This window comes from Pelobates fuscus, chromosome 3 (genome assembly GCF_036172605.1).
Source record: "Pelobates fuscus isolate aPelFus1 chromosome 3, aPelFus1.pri, whole genome shotgun sequence".
Taxonomy (NCBI): Eukaryota; Metazoa; Chordata; class Amphibia; order Anura; family Pelobatidae; genus Pelobates; species Pelobates fuscus.
This window is the reverse complement of record NC_086319.1, coordinates 267,437,695-267,456,055: the sequence shown is the minus strand read 5'-3', so window position 1 is coordinate 267,456,055 and position 18,361 is coordinate 267,437,695. Positions and strand designations below refer to the sequence as shown.

Below are 18,361 nucleotides of genomic sequence, written 5' to 3'. Positions count from 1 at the left end.
GTACCATTATGGCTTATGAACTTGGCTTTTCTGATCAAACAGGTTCATGGGTGGAGCTACAAATGAACGGCAACGGAAATAACAATGACAGCAACAGAAATGGAGGACTGGAACATGTGCCATCGTCCTCCTCGATCCACAATGGAGACATGGAGAAGATTCTACTGGATGCTCAACACGAGTCTGGACAAACTAGTTCAAGAAGCAGCTCTCAATGTGACAGGTGATACATGGGAGTCTTTAGTTTAGTATTTTCCTTAAACCATGTATTGAAAATGTAAACATTTGAAGTTTCCACATTTGCAGTAAATTAACAGGTTTTGTAGATTCTGTAGTATGCTTTCACCAACTTGGTCATTTAACTTTTATTTTTGTTGAACATATCCGATATGCAGTGGTCTATGGGCTCTGCAAGCTTTTCTGTGAGTTCTAGTTTAATTGTAAGTTTTTTCACTTGTAGAAATGTACCGTAACTGATGAACAATAACTCTCTGAAGCCATGACATAATGTACAGCAGTATTAGATTCAAAAAGGGACTATGTGACTTCTGATGACATTGAAATATTTGTAGTTAGTGTCATAATTGAATTGTTTTCTAAAGATTCTATGTATTTTGTAAAAAAAAGTGTCAGATCATGATTGATCAAATAAGATACTGCTGTTTAATTGAGGACAAAATACTAATTTATACATAATAGTACTTGAAATCTTTAATATTGCATAAAAATCAATGTTTTTCTTTATCACATTAGATTTGTTTTAATTTTATTATTTCTTATAACCACTAACTATGTAGACTTTCATTAATCCATGTAACCTTTCCTTATAACTCATCCTATTACTCCCTATATCTCCTCCTATTATTACATATAACCTCTCTATAACCCTTCCTATTAATCCATATAACCTATCCTATTACTCGATATAACTTCTCTCTCTCTAACCCCTCCTATTACTCCATATAACCTATACTATTACTCTATATAACCCCTCATATTACTCTATATAACCTCTCTCTATAACTCCTCCTATTACTCCATATAACCTCTCCCTATAACCCCTCCTATTACTCCATATACCCTCTCCCTATAACTCCTCCCATTACTCCATATAACCTCTCCCTATAACTCCTCCTATTACTCCATATACCCTCTCCCTATAACCCCTCCTATTACTCCATATACCCTCTCCCTATAACTCCTCCTATTACTCCATATAACCTCTCCCTATAACCCCTCCTATTACTCCATATACCCTCTCCCTATAACTCCTCCCATTACTCCATATAACCTCTCCCTATAACTCCTCCTATTACTCCATATACCCTCTCCCTATAACCCCTCCTATTACTCCATATACCCTCTCCCTATAACTCCTCCTATTACTCCATATAACCTCTCCCTATAACTCCTCCTATTACTCCATATAACATCTCCCTATAATCCCTCCTATTACGCCATATAACCCCACCTATTACTATATCTAACCTCTCTTAATAACTACTTATTTACTCCCTTTTTCCTTTTATATAATCCATCCCCTTGTATTACTACATATAGCTCCTCCTATTATTCCTTATAAGCTCTCCTTCTAACTCCCCATATTACTCCATGTAACATTTTCTTTTAACTCCTCTTATTAGTCTCCCTACAAACTCTATTTCTCTCCTATTTCTCATATATATCGTATATCTTTAAAATCTCATATTGCACCAAATAATCCTGTGTAATGTTTCCCTAAATCCTCTCAGCTGAGTTCTGCTGGACACTATGGCTGCATCCCTCATCTGTTCTTCTCCAGTAGGAGAATCCAGATTGCTTTGTAGGGCAAAGCAAGGTCATTCAGCATTGTGCTCAATGGCTCATTAATTAAGTTCAGCCAGTGAGCGTGGTACTGTACCAGCCTTGCTTTACTCTACAGAGACATCCAAATTCTCCTGCTGGACAAGACCAGATGCAGAGGTTGTTTTTGCTGGCACCTGGCGGGACTTGGGTAAGTTGTCAAAACCTAAAATGAGCTAGTAGTGGCTATGGTGTTTGGAGTGTTCCTTTTAAAGGACCCTGGCTGTGACTTCGCTGCTAGGGGTCCAGTGGCCCTGGGGGGCAAGCAAAGACAAGTTGTTGTTGTTTTTTTTTTTTTTTAATGTACATGTCCCTCCCGGATGCCGCTGTCCTCTTCTGGTTCCTGGTGCTCCAGTGCCAGGAGCTGATGTCACAGCTGTACTGTCCTGCATGCGTGAGAGTACAGCATTGAGTTTAATGAGGATCCTGGGGTAAATTCCCTGCAGACTTCACAGATGACATTCCTTGACCCCGGTAGCTCTGCCCATTGTCAAGTAGTGTCAGGCGGGGGAAAAATACTGTCCCAGTATATCTTTTGACTGGGTTGGAATTTCAGTGGAATTCCAACAGAGACAGTATGAGTATTTCATAAAGAGTTTATATTTATGAAATACTCAATTTGCAGGGAAAGGGAAGTGGCAGTGTTGCTTTGACTTATTTTGCGTTTATTGTTAATTCTTGATGCTCCACTTACAATCTCCTTTACATATAATGTACTTGTCACACAAAGGTTTTAGCCAACATATCCTTCTTGTTATTTAGTCCCTCACCTGAAGAAGGACAGATCACATTTGACGTGGAGATGCACACGAGCAGAGACAGTTTCCAGGTACCTGTTTTTATGTTTATAATTCTGAACCAACTTTTATGTTTATAATTCTGAACCAACAAATCACCATCTAGCCCCCATATCCCCTCTTGTCTCCCTAAATAAAGTACAATCTTAACTTACATTTAAGTCTGTAGCTGCTAGTTCTGCCCCTGTTTGCCTGTGAGCTGCCCCTGTCTGCTGACATCATCAGTTGTGGTGGTCTGAGCCAATCACAATGTTTTCACATAGGATTGACTGAGACTGTCAAGGAGGCAGATCAGGGGCAGAGCCAGCATGATTCAAACACAGCCCTGGCCAATCAGCATCTCCTCATAGAGATGAATTGAATAAATGCATCTCTACGAGGAAAGTTCAGTGTCTGCATGGATGGAGACACTGAATGGTAGTGCTGCTTACTCTGCAGCACTACCCAAGGAAGCAGCTTTGACAGCCATCTAAGGAGTGGCCAGTGGACTTATCACTAGGCTGTAATGTAAACCTTGCATTTTCTCTGGAAAAAAAAAAAGGATTCACAGAAGCCTAAAGGGAATGATTACACCAGAACAAACACAACAAGCTAATATATATATATGAAATTATGTGAATATTGTGCATGAACGATTAATCTTAAGTATAAAAGTCACAAAATGAAACACTTACACACTTAATAGTTACACCAGAAGACACTGACACACACAGAGGACACTGACATACACTCCCACTGATTTAACACATGCACTAATTAATTTGACCCACACATTCACTGACCGACACACTCACTAATTTGACACACACTGGCATACTCATACACATTTTCTCACACATAAGGTTTTTTTTTTTGGTAATCGTTTTGACAACTGATGATGTCAGCCTCGATGTCGAGGCATCCTGCAATACCACCCCCTCACTGCCAGGCCCCCGAGTGATCGCTCCCTCACGTGGAGCCCAGCAATGTAGTGTAGTATAGTGCAGATGCTCTGCCTCTATGCTGAGTTCCGGCAAACGGTCTTCTACTTCACTGGGGGGGACTGTCTGATAGCACAGACAGATCCCCCTCTGCAAATTAGGGCCCCCAGGGGCCATGTGACTGCTCTAAAAGAGCGTTCACTAGGCCGCAATAGATGTCCACAGTGCTGCCAGCAGCACTGTAAAAAAGAATAATAAAGTCAATAATTAAAAAAAAAAAAAAAAAAAAATATATATATATATATATATATATATATATATATATATATATATATATACATACACACAAGATCCAGCGCACTCACCTATCCACTAAACAGCAACTTCAATATTGAAAGATTTTATTTGTTTTTTTAAAAACACCTAATCTAGGCAAAAATAATGGGGGTTTAGTTACATTATATGATCATACATTGGATATATTTTATTATCTTGTATATAATGCCATACTAAGTGTATTATTTTTGTATTAATATATACATATATTAATATAAAAATACACCTAGAGCAAAATTACACACGTGTGTGTGTGTGTATATATACATACACACACACACACACACACTATACATATTGTGTGTGTCTGTATGTATATATTATTATAAATAATAATTAAAAATAAATAAACAAAAAATAATTGTAAAAAAACGAGAGAGAGAGGTGTGTGTAATTTTATTCTAACTGTATTTTGATATTAATATCAAACCTGCTTGTGGTGTATGTACCCCCTGAGTTACTTGGGAGCCTGTGCTCCAGGGATAATGGAGGCGGGGGCACATTTGCTGCAACAGAGAAGCACAGTTTGTTGCATTATTCACTCCATGCTGAAATAGCATTTACCAAGTTGAAGGAACAAAGAACTGTCACGTCTCTGGAAGTGACGGTTCCTTTTTAATGTAAAAATCTCATCAGTTTTAAAGCTGACATTGTAGCTAAAGCAGATTAACAACCTCATCCCTTCACCTCATCCTATTTTGCATCAGAGATCTTTCAATAAATTCTGATGTCACAGGCATATTTCTCATTCCAGTGTACCTTTATGAACCATATAAACGTGTCACTATCATTAGAACATTTTAATTCCACAAAGAGGGAGGCAATTTCTTGCTACCTACCCGGCTTTGTCTTCGGCTTTGAAACGCCACCCATTTTTATTTATAGGTTTTTTTACTCTCCGCCCTAGAGGGGTGGTTATTGCGTGTTTTTGCCAAGGACCACCCTTTTTGGTTCTCTTAGGGATAGGATCAGCATATGGTAACATGGACCAGGTCCTTGCAGTTAATAATTTCAAGGAAGCCTGCTATATAGATTTGGGTGCTGATTTTGTTTAATATATAAAGAAGCAGTGGAGTATTCGGAGACTATTAAAAGAATAGCCACACACAAATATAGTCTGCTGTACACAGAGTTTTTAGCCTTCTCTTGCAGAAAGGAAATTAAAGGAAAATTGTATTTATTTTATAAGTTTTGCTTGATACTGACTTTGTCACTTTTTTTTAACTTGAGAAATACTACTGAGTCATAATAACCTGGACAACTGGTATTTAAACAATGCTGAAACTAGGTAATTAAATGGGTGACTCCAAGATACCTGAGCTTTGATGCTGACCAGCTCAGAGGTTCTTAGTCACCCGCAGGCATCGCTCCTTGTGAGATGCTGTGCTTGGCATAAGTGAAGTGCAAGCAGAATGGAATTTAACCCTTTGATTATAAGAACAGTATACCTTGCTTTTCAATGCAATCAATGTTCCTTTACTAGACATTAAAATGTTTAATGCACCTGTAATTCGTTGGTGGGTTACCAGCCAAACACCATGTGTTCTAGCTAATAGAAAACATCACCCGTATCCCAGCACCTTTCTGTAAATGAGAATTCATTAAAAAAAACTCTGAGGCATCATCCATTCATTAACGCCTTCACTACTACAAAAGCACGTTTGATAGAAAAAATATTAACATGGTATTTATTTGAAGCAAGGGGTGCATATCTAGCACATGTGCATGTCACAACCCAGTAATTTTATGCATACAAACATAAACTAAAGTGTGTAAATTGACACAATTTTTATTTTTCAATTGTTTGTTCATAAGTGAAAAATATTTTGAAATTGAAAAGCTTTAGACTGTATACAAGTCCTTTTATCTTGCAATATTTCACAGTCTGAACAGTTAGTATTAAAGCAAATTTTCTTGCTTACAGTAGGTGTAACAGAAATATATAAAAAATTGTCAAATTTGTGCTGCTCCCCTCCTTCCGATCTCTGTGTATAGTGTGGCCGAGCATCGCAGCTGACAGGAAGTGCTTGCTGAGAGAGCACTTCCTGTCAGATTGGTACCGTGGCAGCCATGAGCAGGTACAGGAAGGGAGGGGAGGGAGGTAATGGGACTAATAGAGGGGCTGGTGGGAGGGAGGTAAAGGGACTAATAGGTAAGGGAGGTAAGGGGTCACATAGAGGGGAGGGAGGTAATAGACACATTGAAAGGATGTGGGGGAGGGAGGTAATGGGACTAATGGAAGGGATTGGGGGAGATAATTGGACTAATGGAGCGGCTAGGGGGAGAGAGGTAATGGGACTAATGGAGGGGCTAGGAAAGGGCTTGAGAAATCCCAGGTCACCAGGACAACTAGAAATTTTGCCCTGGCGCCTGGGATTTGAAGTCCTTTAGCTAAACCTGCAGGATGGGGGAACAATGTAGCCAAACGGTCGCCGTAAAAGAAGCATGGAGGTGGCCTGCTGGGGCAGCGCACGAGGGAGCAGTAATCTTCCTGCAGCTCCTTTCTGCTCCCTTGCGCTGTATTGTGATGCCGGAAGGCGAAATATGACGTCATCCCGGCCCGGCATCACTACAGGGAGCAGAGAAGAGCTGCAGGTAGATTACTGCCCCCTTGCTTGAAGGATGAGAGAAGCAGCCCCATTGGACCCCAGGGAAAGATCCACTTCGCTCTCCCAAAGGGAGGCTGTGTGGATTAAAATTAAAATGGAAAATGTCAGCTTGTGTGTTTCTCTGTCTTTATGTGTGTCTCTGTCAGTGTGTCGTTGTGTGTCTGCTTAGGTACCTGCACCCCTCTGATCATGAGAGAGGTGTTTTTACTCTCCTTCTTTCCTACGTCGTGCCGATTTTGCTGCGGCTTGTCCTTCCTTCATGGCTAAGATAATCAATCTTTAAGATCTCCGCTAAACCATTGCTTTCCTATAGGAAAGCATTGGGACGATATTGCGCATGTTCTCTATGGGTAACATTTAGCACCTCAGTGCAGAGTGTGAGGACGCTGAACAAAGGTGCTGCACACTGTGCAGCACTGACATAGGACTCTCTAGTGGCCTTCTGAGTGACTACTAGGCAGCAGTTTACATTGAAAAGGCTACAGGGACAGGCTATAGGCAACAGGACAGCTACATCTCTGTAAAACATGAAAGTATCTGATGTACAGAAACCATACATACTCTATAACTGTTAATGACCTCTATGCCCCATTCTCTCTCATCCTGTTTATTGAAGCTTTCATCATTTGCAAAACTTAATAAACTTGGCTGTAAGTTGCATTCAATTAAAAGAATTGTTTAATGAAATACTAATGTTTAACTGTATTAATAACTGTTATGAGAATATATAGATTGGGCACCTATATTGTAGAATTAGTCGTTTTTTTATTATTATTGGATTATTATGTTATTGGTTATATTATAACTGAATCCTCTGTATCTATTGCAGTCTGAAGAGGAAGTAGCTGATGGAGAGAATGAGGTAGATGTTCTAAAGAAAAGCACAGATTGGGTGTCTGATTGGTCAAGTAGACCTGAAAATATTCCCCCAAAGTAAGTTCTACAGCTCCTCGGTGTGAAACTACTACAGTCTGATATGTGTTATAGTTAGCACCATAGTTTAAAGCGGCTCTTAATTTAAAAAAAAAAAATGGCAATCTCATTTTTATATATATATATTTTTTTTTATCATCCTTATTTGCAAAGTTATACATAAGGAAAAATAGAGACTACTTTTCTATGTATAAACTGGAGGTTGAAAAAGGGTGGAGCTTTAGCTAAGCTCCGCTTCTGTTGTCTACTTTGTCTTTGGACATCTTGCTCAATACCCACCTCCCTCCAGTGTTCCAGCAACGGCACATCATGGTTCCTCTGTGTTAACTCTTGTGCGATCATGAGCGTTAACACAGGTCCATTGGAAGCTCGAGCTGGCGTGACATTTGATGAGCATTCCCAAGGAAGGGCAAAATATAAAATGTCTTGACGCCACCAACTCAGAAACTTTAGGAACCCAGTGCTATGAAGTTGACGCGTTGGAACAAGGATAAAGAAAGGTAACTTGCCCTGGTCCTGGGGTCTAAAGCTGTTGTGGGGCGATGGGTGGGTGTGGGCAACTGGAGTGAGGGTCCCCTTGGCTGGGGTTGATTAGTGACAGATCCGCTTTAATAGAGCCCAACTAACCATATAAGGCAGCACCCTTGTTGGGTTCTCAAGATACATTATTGTTTGACTGCTAAGAACATTAAAGCGAGTCTTCCCCTGGTTAGTTATGCCAAAATTAGGTTTTGGATAATGCACATTCAAGAAAATGCAGGTTTTATTCCAAAATGTAAAAAGTAAGAAATTCTGTGCAGTTACATTTGTGTTGAAAGTTTGAAACACGCAGTAGTTGAGAAATATATGATAACTCTATACTAATTTTAAGTATGAGCAGGAATTTAAAAGTTGCTCTTAAGAAATTGCATATGAACCATGTCACTGTTGAGCTGGTGAATCTCTTGTGACGTGACAGTATATCAAATTTTCTGATGGCAAATGCTAGCCTTTATTTGCTATCTTATCTATATTACATTTTTTCATGTGCACAACATACTTCAAATTTTAAGGGCCCTTGGCACTTAAGCTAGAACAGGGGCTTTCAATGTACTATTTGTACTTTTTTTTTTGCTTAATTAAATACAAAATTTAATTCTATTTATACATTGGCTAGCAATTCTGCAAGCACAATGTATAGGTTTAAAGATAAATCTGTTCAATTCTTCAGCATAGTCATCATCTATATTGGCATTTGATTGAGAAGAGAGCAGAAGAATCCTCCTAAAGGTGTTTTTTGTGCTGTACGGCACAACAACTGCAGTGTATACGTTACCATTGCTTTGGTTACTTCTCTAGCAGCCCCATTTGCACTGTCTAAAGAAGTAGAGGAACAAAGCTCAGATGCTGATGTGCTGGCAATGTAGACAACATGCCCCCGTCATAAGGGGAATTTCACCACTTGGGGTAGGGTCCCCATGCTGGCCCAGTATTTTCACACCACAGGCAGGGTTCAGGTTTGTCAGGAGGTGGGTGTTTCAATACTGTAAAACCATGCAGCTGTGGACGTGGCTGTCCTGGAGAGAAGGTAAAGGCAGTTCAGTTTTCCTGTAATGTAATTGAGCATTGAACAGGTTTATAGGGGTAAGGTTCAATTAAAGTGAACCTGTCATGACCGATAGACATACATTCATACAACAGTATTGATAATGAAATTATGTGTATGTAGTAGCAGTGCTTACGCAAACTCCTATACTATGTGACTGGTATATAGAGAAATGTTTGTATACTACCCTAAAACCTTGATAGGGCTCCAAATTAGAATACAACATCTCAACAGGCAATACATGTATTTATTTATATGTACAAACTGTGTTTTTTTGTTTGTTTTTTCTTGAATGAATGAATGCATAGGATAAGCTGATCCAGCTATGATATAATTGGGGTTTATTCACAAAATTATAGGCCTGAATTCTCAATCTATCATTTTGGCCTAAAATATGTAGTCCCCTTGCCAATTCTGCACGTTTGAAGAGTAATCCCCTTGTTTTACATACCTTTAAACCCTTTGTTTGCATTTCAGGGAGTTCCATTTTCGCCACCCCAAACGATCAGTGTCTTTGAGTATGAGAAAGACTGGTGCCATGAAGAAAGGTGGTATCTTTTCTGCAGAGTTCCTGAAAGTTTTCATCCCCTCTCTGTTCATCTCCCATGTTCTGGCTCTGGGACTGGGGTGAGTGTCAGGCTGATTCAGTGCACATGTAGCTTCTACTACATTGATAAGTCAGTGTTCTCCTATTATGAAAGGGCAAATAAGAACATTAAGCACTGGATAATGAAGCACAATGCCTGTGAGAGTCTCATTAAAGGGTTAATATAACCATTCTTTCTTTTTTCAAACCTAAAATGCCCTGCTGGGCATTACTATTAAGTTCCACCCAGGAGAGGGCAATTTGGGAAAACAAGCCCAAAAGAAAGGTGGTCAAATGGGAGTGGAGAATGAACTTCCCTTGCTGGGTCTGCCTGCAAGGGAGATATAGTTACATCTGTCTCGAATGGTCATTCAAGTGCCAAACCTCTTAGGTGAGTCCTACACTAACAATTCACCTTGCTTCTTTCAGCTTTAGGTAAAATCTCTAATGAGACATAGAGGGGTATTTTGTTAAACCCCTTATTAACCCTTAATAGGAAACACATGAGGTCGGTGCCGCACTGTAACATGACTGTGTAATACAAAAGCAAATACAAACATGCAAAATTCCGCCTTGCACTCAGACTCCCATTACTCCTGAGCAAGCAATGACTATAGTACACATCAGTCCCAATACATACAATAAAAACCAAAGAAAAATGTACTCGCACCCTATATGTAAAAAAAAAATTAAAAAAAAAATCAAGTTATTTAAATGTGTGTAGGGATTTGGGGTAGTGTACAAGTAATTTTTTATTTATTTTTTTGGTTTTTAGTAATGTCTGTCTGCAGCATGCTCAGTATGTTAGTATGTTGACAACAGATGTAAAATATACATAGAAAGGACTTTAGGCAGCCCGTAAAAGAGTAAGTCATCTGTGCTGAGGGTGCAACTAGCCTAGGCAGACTAGTGCTATATTTCAAGTTGAAACACTGCACATACAGACTCCAACACCATGACCACTTCCAATCAATTAAGCGACCAGTTAAAGGTGATTAAACCCTTTAAATTGTCAGAAAACACAAAATTATTGGAAACAAAAAGTAAGCTTTATTCCATCGCCAGTATAAATAGGCACAAAAAGAATAATAAATAAAAATAAACTTATAAGTTCTCTATTACGCTAAGCAGTTGAGAAAGCACAGTACATGCTAAATTTGTCTGGTGAAAATGATTCAAGTTAATTTTTTCCTTTTTTTTTTGTGGTTATTGTTTATACTGGTGATGAAATAAAAGCTACTTTTTTTTTTTTTTTTCGTCTGTCGGTTTCAAAAAGACTCTTACAAGCACAGTGCATCCGCTATCTGGTGCCTAATGTGACTTTTCCTTTAATGCCCTGTAAGAAACATGCAGATTTTCATCACTTGATTGTTTTAAATATTGTGGTCCCGTGGCTCTCGAATATTTTACAGTCCTGTTTTATAAAATGTTTATATCACACTGATACGTATGTCCTGCATTTTAAATCTGTCTACTGTGAGCAGTGTCTTTTCCTTAGTTGAAATATTGATTTATTTTAGAAAAAAAAATTATTTACCATTAATATATCTTGCAGTGCAGAAATGCAAAAGTATATCAATGAGTTAGATTCCAAAGTTCAGCAAGACACATTTATTGGAACTAAGTACACTGCAACGTTTCAACTGTACAGTGGGTCTCTGTCAAGCTTGATGACAAAGGTCCACTGTAGGATCGAAACGTTGCTGTGTACTTAGTTTCAATGCTATGTGGGGGTTGTGCTAGCCCCTGGTTTGGTTGCACTGATTCTAATTTAGAAAGTAAATCTAAAAAAAAAGAGAAATAAAATAAATAATATGTTCATATTAGTGAATGTGCTAACCTTCTTGTTTTTGTAATTTTTAATCACCAACTGTATTTCATTGCTATAAATGGCTGACCATTTTGGTTGTATTGCAGTATTTACATTGGTAAAAGATTGACCCTCTCATCTGCCAGTTCCTACTGAAGGAGCATGATCTGGAATCTAATTTGTGATCCTGTGATGGTGTGTTCCTGTCACATTTGTGCATTTGAACTTTGCACCATGTTAAGCATGATTCAAAGCACCCGCTCCCCTTCACCCTGATTCTTAAACCCGGGATCCCCCTCTGACTACCATGTTAAGTCAGAGCACTAATCCCCCTTCGTGAAATACTTGTGTCACTGAGCAGAGGACAACTCGTCTCTTGGTAATTCAGTTGGGAGCCAGCAGCAGTGCTTGCCTGTGAAAGGAGACCCCAAATGGATAAAGCAGTGCTCCTGCAGGGGACAGGAAGACCACTTGATGTAGACATGAAATGTGTCGGGACAGGTCCCTGCTGCAAAGCCTTGCTACACCACCTCTGACTTTTAACCCTTAAACGTTTTCTTCTGCAGTACCCAAAGACACCAGTATGAGCAGAAGAGAAGTCTGTGAGTCAGGCACCAAAGCCTATATTGCAAGTTGCATATAGATCGGGCAACTTGTAGGGATATTTAGCATTGAAGTATTGCATATATCAAATTAAAATAATCAACAACTGGGGTATATTTACATGCAGTCTTAAGTCTCTCCAAACACAATTAAAAATGAATTATGGGGGTTTTTTTTTCTTCTAAGTTTGGATAAATATTTTGGTTGAGTCTGCTAGGCACGTTTTAGCTTTTCCCATATTCCCGTAGTACAAAGATTGTGTATCTAAAGAAATAAAAGCTCAGCCACACCTAATTGAGAATGTTGCTAATCTTTCTAATGCAGGCAGAGAGATCTGCTATTTTAGAGTACAGGCATCTCATATTAAAACACATCTCAGATTCTCATGCACACTCATTTTTAGTGCATTTCATTAGCTACTTTGATGATTTTACAGCCTACATATTAAAGTGATGGCAGTGTTATTCTGCTGCTAACTATGTAAAAACCCTATAACACTGAATTTAATATATCTAAGGGGTGCGGTGAGAACTACATCTAACATGAAAATGTACACTATGTATCACTTTTAAATCTCTGTTAAGATTTTGTTGGTACAGTAGGCAGAGCCACTAGTGACCTCTAAACAGGATTTGTTTGATGCAGTACAATTAAATTGCTACATTTGTTACTGACCTAGTAGACTAGAGATTGTTTACGCCTAACACTGCTTTGTTTTTGTTTAAAGTGTTTATCCTTTTTATGCAGCTTTATGGTCCGACCTTTCTCCATGTCTCAATGTACAATATCAGGTTTTGGCATACTTTCTTTTTGTTTAAATGTGAATTTTTAGTGTTAAGCTATCATGTATCCATCAAGTTTGGGCACATGGGAAGATGTGAATCTTATGATTCACATAACTTAGTCTGAAAGTCACCATATCTAATGCTTATAGATTGGACATAGAAATTGTTTAGAAAATTGAACATGGGAAAAAAAATAAAAAAAAATAAATGTTGTGACACATAAACATTGTATTTTGGCACCTACTGCAGTTTATAGTGTTAAAAAAAAACAAAAACAAAAAAAAAACTGATATTCTCAGTAACCCTTACTCAGCAGGTAAGTGTGTTGAAGGAGAAATATATGGGAAGCTGAGATTGGCCAACTACCAGATCTACAGCTAGCATCCAGCCACAATGAATTGTTGTAAACAGACAAGGGACTGAAACATGTAAAATCATGGCTCATTGATGATGATGAATTTGTTTTATTTATTTTTTAACCACAGATCAAGTAATGATATCATGTGAAGGCTATTAAAGCCCTATAAAAGCTGTGACCTATGTATCACCCTCACGTTGAAGCTTGCACTTAGTTTTGATTCAAGCGCTAGAATTTACCTTTGCGGTATTATATTATGTGTCATTGGATAAAAGCCTGGGCCTAGCATTATTTTGCATTTTTTTTATGACCAGGAGATCATCCTTTTCAAACAGTATAATCTGCATGCACTATGAGTGTCTGGATTCAAGGGCCAGTAGTCACAATAGAAGAGAATGATGACACTGTGATAAGAGAGATATCTGTATGCTTCTTCCAGACAAAGGCTGGACAGCCAATCGTGATACGCCAAGTACCTTTGTTTCCATAGCAGCAGAAAAAAAGTTGTATTTGTGTGTTTTAAATACATTTAATAAAATTGAAAAAAGAATAAAATTACAGATCACCTAAACATTATTTGCATAACATGCTACTGCCTATTAGGTAAGTGGACATTAGTTTTATTGCAAGTAACCAAACCCTACCCCCACCACCCACAAAACATCTGTATCATTTTTCTATAGGTGCAACTCTTCATTTTAATGCCGGCTTCTCATGCTAAATTTCACAGCAGTGCTTAAACAATCTGACATTTAGAAATTGTTTTAGAAAATTAGTCTTAGAAGAGAAGCTTTTCAAGTTGTCATCTCTGATTTGATTTGTGCTTAGACACCATGCATAAGATATTAGGACATTTAAAGTGATAGTAAAGCTTTAAACTCCGAAAGTTCTACTTTAAATGCATTTTGGCGTCAAAATATGTGGCAATGTTTTAAGCATGTTTGTCACATTTCAGACTACATTTCAGAGGGATTAAAAGTGAACTTGGTGAGATTTTAGAATGCCTTTGAGTTACTGACTTGTACAAACCTTTTTATTTTTTTTATTTTTTTGTGTGTGTGTCTAATTTCAAAGAGCAGTTCCTTTATTTGCAACATTGATAACTACAAATAGCAGCAGTATTGATGATTCTTTTCCTCCCAATAGTTTTCAGTAGAAAGCCTGTATAGGAGCAGGTTGTATATATTCAGTACTTTACTATCACTTTAAATATTTAAACTGGAATAACTTGATTTTAGTTTTGCTGTAGCACAGGTGGTTCGATTAAATATAGATTATTTCACTCCCCAACAATTAGAGCGGTATGGATTAATTTCCCCTAATTTCAATTTGAAAAGTGCTTGAGATTAACCAGTTTACAAATCTCCCCAGCACAGTTTGTATTGCTATCTCTGCTGGTTCAGAGGATGTGGTGGCAAATACCTCATACTACGTAGACATTAGTTTGCTCTTCCCGGCAAAAAAAACTCAGGTTCAAGACATAGCAATGGTGCTCTCTTTGCATCATCGCTTAGTTAAAAATTTCAAGTGCACTTTATCTGTCTTTACTAGCATAGTTCACAAAATGCCACTGCAGCTTTGGACCCGGAAGCTCAAGACTTCTAAAGCAGAGACTGTATACAAAGATCTCTTAAGTTATAACTTTACATCTTCTAGAATAGGTTTGCGAAAACTGGATTCAATCCCACTGCCACTTAGTGAATCAATTACTTTATTATTGTTTCAGGTGTATTGTTAAACGTTATAAAGGAATATCCCTGAAACATACCAGACATTGCTGGTTTTCAGAGTTTAACAAATAGGTCAATTGAAAGTATAGCCGAGTCTGAAATTATTTTTCGGTTTAGCTCTTGTCCTAAAATTCAGAATTTTTCGGAATAATTCCCTGAAGTGCCCATTTTAGTAAATGACCATTTGAGTTTCCATAGCCATTAGTCTAGCATTATTTTATCAACCCTGGAAACTTCCCCATTTCTTCTCTAAGAAGCAATAAACAGAATTATTGGGAATTGCCAAGGCTAATCAAAGGTTTCACCTGGAATTACATTGTGAGACCAATTCCCTACATAAATCCTGGCTATTTCCCCTTGGAAAACTATCTACCCAGTAAAAATCTGCCTAATGTGAATTTATCCCAAAGTATTTTTGTCACAGTTACGTGGATGCCTGATAAACCACTTTAATGGGGTTTAAAGCTACAAATATTCAAACAGAATTCACTGTTATGCATATGCCAGTGAGAACCACAATTTTTAACTGTGACCGGAATTGTGTGATAATTATTCTTCATTAAATTGTTCTCCTCATTCTGTCTAGTCAACAGACAAAGAGGTAAGTTATTAGTTATTCCATCTAGTATTCTGTTGCTCTATCCTTTTCATAGGTAAAATAGTCCCTCAATTACAGTTACTTCAAAAACAGCACAAATTAGAACTAGTGTTTTTTTCTTTTTTTCTTATAGCTAGTAGCTAAAGGTTTATAGTCGACCAGACTACTTTAGTATATAATCATTAGCTGTAACTGGCTTAGTTCCTGAAAATATAACGGAGTCAGCAATAACTGTTCTGATAAAGGAACTTATACTCATAAGTCTAAATATATGATTATGCTTGTGCTGTACTAACTACATTCGTTTGTTTAGGCTAATCACCCCAAAACCATTACATGCATATCACCTGGACAAGTAAGTTTAGATCAAGTATTACCTAATTTCATAACAATAGTGATGTTGAAATGCAATCTACTTGTTAGGGTTATATGTATGTTGTTTGGTTTCTATATTTTTTATTAAATATAGTTCATATGTGATTACTCACTCTGGCTGTGAGGAGGTAGTTTTATTGCACAAATGAGCAGAACAGTGACATTTTAAATAAAATGAAATCTATGTCTGCTCAAAAAAATATAATCCAAGAAACCTAGCTACAGCTAAACATCCTTAGAATATGTAACTGCATATTCTACTGCAGGTAGTAAGTCAAATTTAAAAAGAAGGGTACAGTTTTCATTTATGAAGCCCAAATTCTGATGGGTATGTATTAGACTACATTGTTTTAAAGATGTTAACCTTTTCACTGTAACATTAACCCTTTCACTGTAGTGTAGTATTTGTTCATTAAATGACTGATACCATAATGGGGGTTCTGTATAAAGAAAAAAAAATCTGGAACAAAGTTCTAAAAGTGGATCAATCAGCAGGGATATTCTATCCGTTTCCATGGTGATTGCTGCAAAATTATTCTTTATAACGAAGCTCCATTGTACAACTCGACGTGTTCGAGCAGAGTCAATGTTATTGCTCTAAGAATAAAGCTACATAGCTTGGATGATATGTGTTTTCCAGGAACATTGTACATGTTTACAGGACCGATAGAACAACCCTTTCAGGACCAGAGTTAAGCAAATCCTTGATTATTATGACAAGGATGTTAAACAATGAGTCCTGATTGGGTTAAATGAGATCATTAGTTTCTGCTCTCAGAAGTAGACTGGAGCCTGGTTGTGTAGCATAAATGACAGTTCAAATGGAAATTGATAATGCTGTACCCAAGGGAAATAGGGGTTGTGGCATATAAACTGATTTGATCTATGCTGTTTGACAAACTCCAATATGCTCCTTTGTGACCTAGATAAGAGAACAATTGAAAGTTGTTTCCTAGTAGCATTTTTATATGTATTTGTATATACATGTTTAAAGCTAGTGACTATGAGGTTTTACATGAGTTGGCCCTTAAAGTGCTAGACTTCAACTCAGTGGCACTTAAAGGGTTAAACCATACCGTGTGATTCATTTATTGAAGTAGATCCTTGCAAAATGATACTGTTTCCAGAAAATGCCTAAGTTGTAGCTGTAATCATTTTGTACCATTAAAGCTCTCACAAATGTGTGTTTTGTGTGTTTTCATCTGTTTGCCAAAATCACTAAATCATCATCAAGCTACTTCTCCAAGGAAAATACATTTTGATTTTGTTTCTGGGTTATATAGCTCAGTGGTATACATTTTACTGATGTTGTAAGAATAAGACTTAGATGACTCTGAGAGCAAAACAAACTTGCATTTGAGCAGTTACTGCACCCAGTATAGTATAGGGCCGTTCCTACACAAAACCATTTCCTCTCAATCCAATCATATAGATTCAGCTGCTTAAAGGACATAACTTTTCAATTAAATCATTATGGGGGCTGGAGCCTTAAATTTACTGAGTTAACCCGATTTCAAAACATTTTAAACCCGAAGTTGTGCATAACAATTCTCATAAAACATTAAAAGTTAGAAAATATTTGTTTTGTTAATTTATACACAGCCAGTGATATATATATATATATATATATATATATATACAATACAATTATTATTATTTTTTTGTGTGTAGGATTTCAAGAATTTTTTGGAAGTTATAGGATAAATATTGCTAGGAGTGCGTAAAGATTTTACCTCGTTAATGCCGTTATGCCACCCTGAAAAAATGTGGGCTTTAATGTCATTAGGGTGGCATAGTGCACCCTAATGCCATTAACTGGTTAAAATCTTTACTCACTAATTTCAATATTTATCCCATAACTTCCAAAAATGTGATTTATACTTTCCTACTGTGGTAGTCCTGGTCTGACAGCCAAGGCAGCCAACTTGTCTATGCTAATCTCTCTGTAGTCAGCTCTTTTGATGCTTGCAGAATTGCGGCTAGCAGTGTAGCTGCATTGCGAACTGTCAGGCAGTTTTTACGAAGTAATAAAAAAAATAAGCTTGCAATTATTATTACCATTTATATAGCGCCAACAGATTCCGTAGCGCTTTACAATATCATATGGGGGGGGGATTTAACTATAAATAGGACAATTACAAGAAATCTTACCGGAACAATTGTTTGAAGAGGACCCTGCTATAGTCTATAGACCATAAACTATATTTATATGCAATAAACTAATTTTGTGTGCATCTCTCAAAAATGTCCATATACAACTCCAGGTTATATGTATTTGCAACAGCAAGATCTCATGTACAGAAAACAGCTAATACTGAGGTGGATTAATCCACCTAAATGTTTTAATAAAGAGAGTTTGAAGGTTTTGAATAAATATCCTGGGATAATCTATTTAAAAGATTGCAAGCCTATGGGGCCCCTATGCTTGTGAACCCCGGGCAACTGCCCAGTGTGCCAATGCGTTTAGAAGTCTCTGGTATGTCTGTAATTTGAC

General features: G+C 37.5%; 1 protein-coding gene across 1 annotated transcript in view; it reads left to right on the top strand.

The window, feature by feature from the left end:
- BNIP3L (BCL2 interacting protein 3 like) overlaps nucleotides 1–17,051 on the top strand; it is a 29,451-nt gene extending 12,400 nt beyond the window's left edge. The window contains exons 2-6 of the mRNA XM_063448502.1: nucleotides 43–223; nucleotides 2,605–2,671; nucleotides 7,334–7,437; nucleotides 9,500–9,649; nucleotides 11,526–17,051. Of these exons, the coding sequence (XP_063304572.1) occupies nucleotides 43–223; nucleotides 2,605–2,671; nucleotides 7,334–7,437; nucleotides 9,500–9,649; nucleotides 11,526–11,574 (551 nt within the window). The 3' untranslated portion in view covers nucleotides 11,575–17,051. The remainder of the gene's footprint in view (nucleotides 1–42; nucleotides 224–2,604; nucleotides 2,672–7,333; nucleotides 7,438–9,499; nucleotides 9,650–11,525) is intronic.
- The last annotated feature ends 1,310 nt before the right edge of the window (nucleotides 17,052–18,361 follow it).